Source organism: Brassica napus, chromosome C1, assembly GCF_020379485.1.
Source record: "Brassica napus cultivar Da-Ae chromosome C1, Da-Ae, whole genome shotgun sequence".
Taxonomy (NCBI): domain Eukaryota; kingdom Viridiplantae; phylum Streptophyta; class Magnoliopsida; order Brassicales; family Brassicaceae; genus Brassica; species Brassica napus.
The window spans coordinates 6,187,171-6,197,432 of record NC_063444.1 but is presented as its reverse complement, the minus strand read 5'-3'; the positions used below and the strand labels follow the sequence as shown (position 1 = coordinate 6,197,432).

At 39.2% G+C, this 10,262-nt stretch overlaps 1 protein-coding gene and 1 pseudogene across 4 annotated transcripts; one reads left to right on the top strand and one right to left on the bottom strand.

The window, feature by feature from the left end:
* LOC106375569 lies at window positions 1-4,201 on the top strand. 4 transcript variants are annotated; one of them, XM_022694565.2, is made up of 7 exons: window positions 1-280; window positions 729-828; window positions 1,137-1,284; window positions 1,423-1,502; window positions 1,569-3,107; window positions 3,196-3,325; window positions 3,404-4,201. In XM_022694565.2, the coding sequence occupies exons 2-7, from the start codon at window positions 826-828 to the stop codon at window positions 4,039-4,041; spliced, it is 2,538 nt and encodes an 845-aa protein (XP_022550286.2). In that variant the 5' UTR covers window positions 1-280; window positions 729-825; the 3' UTR covers window positions 4,042-4,201. The 4 variants fall into 4 exon arrangements, with proteins under 4 accessions (XP_022550286.2, XP_013670976.2, XP_013670975.2 ...); XM_013815521.3 differs by having other exon boundaries at window positions 2-280; window positions 729-778; XM_013815522.3 differs by lacking the exon at window positions 729-828.
* Window positions 4,157-5,847, bottom strand: LOC106375570 (annotated as a pseudogene).
* Between the last annotated feature and the right edge of the window lie 4,415 nt (window positions 5,848-10,262).

Sequence of the window (10,262 nt, the reverse complement as noted above, 5' to 3'; positions counted from 1 at the left end):
GGTAAAGCAAAGAGAGAGAGAAGACAAGAAAAAGAGGAAGGAGTAGTACAGAGCAGCATTTTCTTTCTTCCTCTCTCTCTCTTCATATGTTTTGTCTGTACTTGATATTCTGTAAAGAAACTCTATTTTATTAAAAGCCCTTTATCCCACTCGGTGAGCGCGTGGAAGATACCTGCTAGAGAGAGAGAAGCAGATTTGGGTACATCTTCTTTAATCTCCGGCGGCATCTTCTACGGCTGAGTTTCTGACGTACTCCAGCTACCTCCTAACAGTTGTACAGGTCTTCTCTTCCTTCCCCTATGTGCTGAAAAAAGTATCTGAGTCTTCTGATCTCCACTTTTCTAAAGCTTTCGCCTTTTTTCACATTTTTTTTTCTTGTTTGCCTTTGATCTCTTCTTACTAGGAATAGATTCTTCTGATCTTTACCTTTTTACTCTTCTCTCTGCACCGATTAGCTTCTTCTTCTTCTTCTTCCTCTCTCTTGTCTGTTTCCTGCATCGAAAAATTACAGTTTTTTTTTTGTCTTTCCAATTTTTCTGATTGTTTTTTTTTTTTTTACTCATCTCCTGTTTGTTATAAAAGTTGTCGCATTTATTAATGCTTGTGACTTCTTTCTGGGGTGGGTCACATTTTGAGTGTCTATATATCTATATGGTATGAGAGTTCATAGAGATTACTAGAGAGTTCTATGATCTACCGCTGATTTGCTGCAATCTGGTTAATTTCAGATCCAGTGTGCCTGAGGACTCAGTTTCCTTCTGAAATTGATCACAAAAGGGTGAGTACAAAAGTGACTGTCTTTTGATTGTGATAGGTCATGTGAAAATGGTAAATTGGCTCTTCTTTCCTTTTTGTATATACTCTATGAAGTGTCCCTTTGGATTACAGAATCTTATTCTTCCTTCTTACCAAACTCTTGTTTTGTTATGCTTTGGCCTATTCTTCTTCTTTTTTTTTTTTGCTGCTAGAAGAAAGTCCTCTCTTCTTCTTCTAAACTCTCCTCCTCCCTTCTCCTGGATCTTTTAGGTTTTAGACAATCTTGCATTTTCTCCTCCAGCAACCATTATTGCCTTTCATTTCATTTTCTTTTGCTTCCAAGCACCAATAGCAACCTTATATAAGCTGTGAAACTGCAGGGACCAAAAATGAATGAGCTCCGAGGCAGAAAGGTTCAAAAGATTGAAAGTCCAGTTCCTGGATGCTTAGGGAGGATGGTTAACCTATTTGATCTCGGAACAGCTGTTAACGGGAACAAGATGCTTACAGATAAACCTCATCGTGATGGTAATGACTGAACTCCCTCTGCGACTAGTTTCTTCACTTGTCAAAAGTTATTTTCAACTCAAGGACTAATATAACTATATCTCTGTTTGAGTTTTGTATTCACTTGTGTGTTATTGACACGAGGTAGTTTGTTGGCAGGATCCTCTCTGTCAAGGAGCCGATCTGATGTGTCTCGAATGCCAATCCCCTCCTATAAAGGCCACTCAGAACCTGAATTGGTAATATTTGGTTGAAACATTGTCATTGTCCTTATTGGCACCACTTGATGTTTCTTGTTTGCACAGATTATGTCTGATTTAAGGAGAACTGCTTCTAGCAAAGCAAGTGGTACACCTATGAAGAAGCTCATTGCTCGAGAAATGTCAAAAGAGGTCGAACCTAAGCAGAGTCCTACTAACGTGGTTGCGAAGTTAATGGGTTTGGAGACGCTTCCCCAGACTGCTACACAGCGAAGCAAATCCAGAGGCTATTCACACTCTTCTATGGATGATGAGATCCAAAAGTATCAGGAGCTCAGCAGAGAATATAAAGATGTGTATGAAACGTGGCAGTCCCCTCAGAAGGTGAGCTCTTCAAGGGATAGCTCGCCTAGAAAAGGAAGATATGATGAAAGCGCAACCGAGAAACTCGTTCGTCAAAAGTTTGCAGAAGCGAAACGACTTGTTACTGATGAGAGTCTTCACCAATCCAAAGAGTTCCAAGAGGCTCTCGAAGTTTTGAGCTCCAACAAGGATTTGTTTGTTAAGTTGCTCCAGGAATCAAATTCTTTCTCTCAGCAAACTGTTCCTACTCATCAGTCAGAGGCGAAACGCATCACAGTGTTGAGACCTTCAAAGGCTGTTGAGACTGAGAGATTTGTGGTTCAAGGGAGGAAGAACAAGCAGGTTAAGAAAGTGGTTTCTTCATCAAGTGGATGGGGAAACCGTGGAAACGAGGAAAGAACTGTACAACAGCCAACACGTATCGTTGTCTTGAAGCCTAGTGTAGGGAAGACTCTAGATATGAAAGGTGTTTCATCATCCCCATCCACTCCGAGAGGTTTGCCCAATGAAGGCTATTTTGATGATGTTGATCAGTCTAAAGAAGTGGCAAAGGAGATAATGCAACAAGTGCGTGAGAATCTGATGTGTCACCACCGCAGGAATGAGACTCAGTGCTCATCTGTCTTGTCTAATGGTTATATTGGTGATGACAGCTCCTTTAACAAATCTGATAACGAAGATCCAGTGGGTAACCTTAGTGATTCTGAGATCATGTCACCATGGGACTGTGCTAACAGGTTTGAAAGTCCTTTCTCTCCTTCCTCTTTCAGCCGAGCTTCATTTTCTCCGGAGTCATCTGTCTGCAGAGAGGCTAAGAAGCGACTTTCTGAAAGATGGGCGTTGATGTCAGTAACCAGAGGCAGCACTCAGCCGCATAAACAAGTACCGAGAAGCTCCAGCACCTTGGGGGAAATGCTTGCACTCTCAGAGACCAAAGTGACTACTGGATCCTACGGAGATAGTGATGAGATAGTACCGGAGACAAGGGTGTCAACATCGTGTATAAACACTCATTTGAATCAAGTGGAAATGGGTAGTGATTCTCTGAATGTCCTTGCAAGGTCAAAATCAGTCTCTGACGCTTCCAAAGCACAGCTTCCACAAGAGCTCACTGATACGGGAAGCTTGAAGTCGTCTTGGAAAGTTTCTAACTTGTTCTCATTCAAGAATAAGAAAGCAAGCAAGGAGAAGAGAGATGCAACGCCTTCTTCAGTGACACTTCCCAGCGAAGAATGTCTCCCTCCTCATGCATTACAACAGCAAAGCATAATCCCAGGCGAGGTATTTCACCAGTTCTTTAACCTCGAAGAGCCATTGGTGATTGTGGACATTCATGGTTAAATCAGCAGCCATTTTGATTTGTTTGCAGGAGGAACTGACTACACCTAGGCCCCTAGAAGCTGGGAATACAAGTGAGAAACAGGACGAACCAAGTCCAGTTTCGGTTTTGTTTCCTCCATTTGAAGAGGATCCAGAATGTTCCACGTCAAGCAAGCTAGGTAAGTTCTCTGGTTGCTTAGCTTTTCTTTCAGAGAGTTTGTTACTCACCTCTCCTCTTACGCTTGCATTCTCAACAGGAGAGGAAATGTCTCTTAAGTCTAATCTAATTGACAAATCACCACCAATCGGATCAATTTCTCGGATTCTCTCATGGGATGATGACTCTTGCACTGACAACATATCTAAACCCGCAATGAGAGGAGTCCATGAGGATGAAGACTGGTTCTTATTCATAGAAACAATATTGACAGCTGCTGGTTTCAGCAAGGGTTGCACCCTCTCTCATGACACGGTTATGCCAAACAGTCCATTAGACCCTTCACTCAGAGAGAAATACACCAACCTAGATAACAACAACATCAAGGAGTTCGTTAACGAAGGAAAACGCAGACAACACAGGTCAACTCGTAAGCTCATATTCGACTGCATTAACTCCATGGTTTCAGAAACAACGACTACACGCATGGGTAAAGATTCTCCGGCTTTAGACTTGGTGGAGCGTGTCTGGTCCCAGATAAAGGACTGGCTTTCAGATGAGTATGTAGAGGACATGGACGCAAGCAGTGTGGCTGCAGAGAGTCTAGTGAAGGAGGAGATCGTTGGGAGGAGATGGATGAATAGCTTTCAAGGTGAAATAAACGACCTTGGGATTGGTATTGAAAAGGCATTGTTGCAGGAGCTCGTAGAGGAAGCCGTTCTAGATTTTACACAATGAGAGGAGAGGAGAACAAGTAACTACTACATTGAATAAAAATGTAAGATAAGTGTAGTTTTGTCTTATGGGAAGATTTGTGTCCATTTTTTTTGTAATGATTTGAGAGAGAACTAAATGCTAAAGCAGACTAATAATCACTTGATCCCATTTTAAACACAAATCTCGTTACGCTTTTGTGCAAACACACGAAAGAGAAACCAATGTTCCAATCTAAACATCAAACAATAACAGTTGTGTAATACTTATGCACACTCGAAAGTAACAACCGTAGCAAGAGAGGAACAAAACGAAACAGGAACTCAAGTCTTTTGAATTAAACTGAGGGACTCTGGCTCTGACCGTTGTTGAGACCGTACTGCAGAAGAATAAAAGACAATCAATCACAAAGCTTAAATCTCACGTACTAAGTTCAGGAGAATAAGTTTTTTTTTTTTTTTAACCTTCTCTCTGATTCTGGACCTCCAATTGTCAATATTGCTTGATCCAGAAGATGTCTGGTTAGCCTGTGGAGCAAGGAGGTTCTCACGTGCTCTATTAATCGGATTCTCATAATCATCTTCATCGTCAAGGTCTGATTGTCTGGGAGAAACCATAGCTCTCAGAACCATAGCCAGTAGCAACGAGAGTAACTGAAACACCAAAACAAAAGGAGAGTAACTCAAAAATGTGGAAAAGGCAAGAACTGAGCTAGAGTTAGTTACCTGGATAGCTACCACACCAACACCAACCCATTTGCAAATATCGATGTTTGCTTCAATGAAAGCTCGAAGGCTAGTGAGTTCTCCAGTTGGATCATAAGGAAGATCCTAAAAGAGACACGTCTCTAGACTGTTTTACTACATCACAACGCAAGATACAAGATTTCAAATGTGAAGAAGTGAAACTCACCTTCTCCCAGTGACGATCAATGGCAATGAATCCAACGAGAGCTGCTTCAAGTATGATGACAAGAGTTTTGAGGATTGAATACTAAAGGCATGTCAAGGATTAAACTTGCTAATAATCTTCACATTACTGAATAAGAAGCAAATCAATATGTATTAATAGGCAAGGATACGAAACACAAGCAGCAGCCATTGATAGCTTCAGCTGCAATGAAACCAATGATAGTGACAATGCAGACCAAAATCCCAATCGCCATGAAACAGTAGATGAACCTGCATTGAATTCAAAAACAAAACAAAACCACATCGATTCATTGGAACATCCCTTCAAAACATTAAACTGCGTCATACCAAACACACATCATCATGCATTCAAAGCTTTGACCTTTATCATTTGCTTTCTATCAAAAACGCAAATGAACAAGAAGATTCACAGTCAAATCAAAATTCAAAATTGACTAATCACAAAACTGATCTAGAAGTATCCAAAAAACCATAAAAATGGAAACTTTTATTGGAAAAGAGAGTACCATGGAGCAGGAAGATCTAGTGAGCGGAGGTCGAAACCCGAATCTCCGAGGACGAGACCCGATGGGTTTCTTAAACGAGTCAGAGACGCTGTTGATCTCGATTCGTGAGCTAGAGAAGAGATAAGAAGAGTCGGGAGAAGAAGCCGTGGGAGGCTGAGAAGGAGGTGGGTCGACGGGGACGTGGCGATTGTATTGATCGAGCATCCATATGGAGTAGATGATGATGGAGATGCCGATGAAGGCTTGGAGGAAATTGAGGATCTTGAGGACGGAAGCGAAGGAGAGATGGCAGCAGTTGTGTCGCATCTTTAACTCGATGATTATCGGAGAGACAGATGAAAAAGCAGAAGGAAAATTCTGATGATTTGCTGGCGGAAGAAAAAAAAGTAGTATAATGCTGTTTTGTCGGATAGGATCCGAAGCTTTGCTAATTATAATGGTCGTATTATTTGTTTGTTTAAGATAATTGATTAAATTATATAGTTCCCCTTCGTATTATTTTATCAATTCTCATTATCCCTTATTGTTTAATACTACTTAAGGAAATATTTAAGACTTTTACACAGTGTATTAAGCTAATATTTATTTATTAACTAAAATATCAATTATTGTTTATTCAAACATAAAGCAATCATCCGAATTCCGAATAAAAGGACGATCGGTAAGTGCTGTGACTTTTATTTTTTGGTTTTAGAATAATAGATGTAGATTTTATTGGTGTAGCTGTAGATTAATTATTTTCAGAGCATTAATATAAAGCTCTAGAAAAATTGATTTCCAAAGCTATTTTGTTTCCTATTTTAGTTTTTATGGTTGTAGTTTTAAATTTTTTCTTAAACCATGATTGTTAACTAAAGTGGATGTAGAAAAAAAAAGTGACGTGGAAAGCACTCACAGAACTTACCAATCACTCCCTAAATTGTCAAAAAACATTAGAAGTGTAGTTAATATCCCGGGTGAGAAAGGTTCGAGATTACCGGGAGGAATCCGACTAATGTCAGACGTAGAGATGGCAATCATGGACTTAGACCGCGGGCATGGCCCGTAAAGGATTGTCGCGGGACGGTATTGAGACGAGGTTTTCTAGGTCCGTAAATTTGCGGGCCTTGCGGGACGGGTCTTTGCGGGACTGGGCCTTTTGCGGGATGGACCAAAACGGGTCATGCGGGATTATATGGACCCGCATTTTTTTCTTATTTTACCTGAAAAAACGAGAGAGAGAATGAGAAGAAAGCGATTCTTGTGACTTTTCCCCCCCAGAAAACATAAGGAGTTCCGGCGATGATGATTTGAGCTCCAGTGATGATGATTCGAGATCCGGCGATGCCGACTCCAGCTCCAGCGATGACGATTCGAGCTCTGGTGGTGTTTTGATTTGGTTTTCTCTTTTTATTACACACAACTATGAATTGCTTTACTACAATGTAGAATTTCTTGTTTAAGTTGATTGATTTTGTTTTCAGTACTGTACAATGGTGTTTTTCTTAAATTAAATTTGGTTACGATGATGTTGTTTAGGAGAAAAGTTAGTCATATATCATGTCACTTGTAAATTTGACAAAGTGATTCATGATTTTTTTTTTGAAATCCAAAGAATTACAAAAAGAGATGGTTTGATGACGACATACAACGCTTGAGTCAAGTTATTACAAAGACAACAACTCAATCAAATTCAAACTTAATAAAATCTTATGCTGATAACAAAAAAAGGCTTTAAACTCAAGAACACAAGCACAAACAGAGCTTTATGACATTGAATTTGACAAGGCTTTGGTGAAACTTAATGAGCTCTCTTCAACTCTCTTATACAACTCTTCCACTTGAACATTCATGAAGGAAGCTGTAGTAGGCGGTTTGATAAGGAGGCATCCCGTAGGACGGCCCACAAAGACCTATATGTTTTGCGGTACGGATTTGGACCGACATTCTGAGGACCGCAGTCCGCACGGGACAAGCCCGCTGTGACCCGCTCAATAACTAATCTGCCGCGGTACGGGACGGGACAGAATGAGTAAACCTATTTGACATCTCTGGTCAGACATGACGTGAGGTTTGAAGCTGAAATTGATGAAGGTAATGAGGCCGAGCAAACTTAATGGGCTATAGTAACTCGGCCTATTATTTATTGGGCTATATTAAGCTCACTATGGAAAGACTTTTCTCTTGCACCTTCAGTAGTTCAAATTCCCCACAACGTGGGGGCTGTGTAGATTCAAATGATGCAGTGCAAAAGGTACAGCTTATATATGATGAATCATGATTGTATTGCGATGATAATGGTAATGGTGATGAACTGATGATGGTGACAGGAGTTAAGTGTGCATGTGAATATAGATGACTGAAAATGATAGCCAGCTACTTATAACCAACACACGACCTTTTAGTCTTTCCTCTTTCTCTTCCCCTCTCTTTTTTATTTACTGATTTTGATTATCCAAAATGTTATTTTTGCAAACTGGCATTTAATCTGGATAGCGCTCTTGGAATGTTTAGTTTTCTTGCGTTAAACCTTTTTTGGTTGATCCATAACCAATCTTACAAGTTACAACATGGAGAAACATGATTTAGTAGAATTGAATTCTTGTAAGAAACTGCAGAAATGGACATTTAACCTCTTAACTAAAGACACTTCTTCCATAAACCATATTCAGATACATGTCATTTCGTCATGTGCTATTGTTTTTCTGTATCGTTTCCTTTATTAAGTTTATATAGCTCCAAATCAAATGTTATACGATCTATCATACATGTACTCCTGAGATCTACCTCACCTGAAGAGATATTTGGATCAACAATAGAGTTCAAGTTACAGTGACGTGGATATTCTGAACAGATAACTATAGCTACATGCATTGCACGTATTAGTCATGCCACATTTTGGAAAAAAAAAAAATCATGGACTATACATAGCTAAAAGTAATAAAATGTAAGATATAATAATCCTATTCAAGAAATCAGTTATCTATTTTATTTTGTAAGGATATAGTGCAATCCTTTAGGTTTAATAATGTAAAATACCGTGTATGTATGGATTAAAAAGAAATATATATATGGATAATTGTTATAAAAGTAATGGAAAAATGTATCTTTATTCATAACATAGAGGTTTCTTATATAGAAGATTACACCGTCATAGATAAATGGAAAGATTACAAATCATAATCTCTTGGTTATGAGCCATCCACAATATGGTTCATAACACTCCCCCTTGGATGCCATAACCATTTAGAGCTTGTAATGTGCTTTAATGTTACCTCATTAAAACTTTACCTGGAAAACTCAATTGAGACAAAACCATGGTGAAGGAAAAAGAGTACAACACACATTACTCCCCCTGATTTGGACATCACTGAAGGTCCCTTGGACCTCTCCAATTTTTTGCAATCCGTGGGTGATGAAAATCTTGGGTAGAATATGCTTCGTTCTCGAACATGATAGTTGGTTCTTCTTTACCATCGGCCATGCCACAATCTGATCGAACATATTGAGTCATCGACCTCAAATACACACACGCGAAATCTTGGATGATGTTGCTGTGATATGCGTGTACCACCATGTATAAAACATAACATGTCTGAAAACAAATCAACAAAACCAAATAACCCCTCTTTGGGCTGGTTAGTATAAAATAAACCAAAATCAAAGGCTTCTTCATCGTTCTTCTTATGGACCAATCAGATCAGTGTCTAAAACAAGACTTCTGCATCATCCATCTCAGGACTAAATAGACTTCTTTATTGTCCACCTTTGGACTGAATGGATCAGTGTCCAAAACAAGTGATCTCACGCCCATGTACTAGATAATGGGTGAGACTGGTCCATATTAAATCTCTTGAGTACCCTTTTCTGTATATACTATTTGATGCACAAGAATTTCATTGTTAATGTACTCGAGATGTAATCCCAAACAAAACTTTGTTTTCCAAGATCTTTCATCTCAAACTCTTTCTTGAGATATTCAACTGTTTGGGAAATTGTATCCAGATGTTCATAGGATATTCAGATCATATACTTTGATGATTATCAATATTGTTCTCGAGAACTTGCTGTACTTTCAGCTCAATACCCTCTAGTACTTTCATTATCCAGTGGACCATATAAATATGCAGTCACTACATCAACTTGCTGCAAGTCTAATTTTCTCTCTTATATAGCCAGACTTATGAGAAATCTAAAAGTAGTTGCATCCACCACATGGAAGTATGTCTCCTCATAATCTATTACTGGTCTTTGTGAGAATCCTTGTGCAACATCAGCTTTATATCTCACGATTTCTATTCCTCACAAGATCCATTTATATCCGCTGGTTTTAACATCATATGGCATCTTAATCATATGGCCAAATACGTCTTTCTTCCTTAAACTATTTAACCCCACGTTTCCATCCAATCCAATATGTTCTACGAGTGCACACTCTTATATTGACGTGGATTCATGATCCTCGCTTATATTCATAAATTCAAGTGCTACCTTGTATGCAAATAAATCATCTTATGTCGACATTCCTTATTGGTTCCATTATGTTCCAGATATGATATAATCGATTGAGATTCATTATTATCAGGACCTTTAATACTTTGCAGCTTGGCGTCCCAAGCTACATTGTTTGGTACCTGTACCTTAGAGCCGGCCAGCCTTATCTCCATGTCTGGGATGGTTTCCTTAGTAACCTCGGATTTGGATTTTGATTATCATTCTCTGCACCTTTCTTTTGTTTCCGAGGATTCTTATCTTTTGGAACCTATTTGGTCTACCACATTTCATACGTTGTCTAGACTCTGTAGCAACTTGACTGTGTCTCTTCTTG

Bases quoted from the DNA above. Each gene is read 5' to 3' on its own strand.
- LOC106375569 (XM_022694565.2), top strand. The intron at 1,503-1,568 runs GTAATATTTGGT...TTGTTTGCACAG, and splicing joins GCCACTCAGAACCTGAATTG to ATTATGTCTGATTTAAGGAG. The intron at 3,108-3,195 runs GTATTTCACCAG...ATTTGTTTGCAG, and splicing joins AAAGCATAATCCCAGGCGAG to GAGGAACTGACTACACCTAG.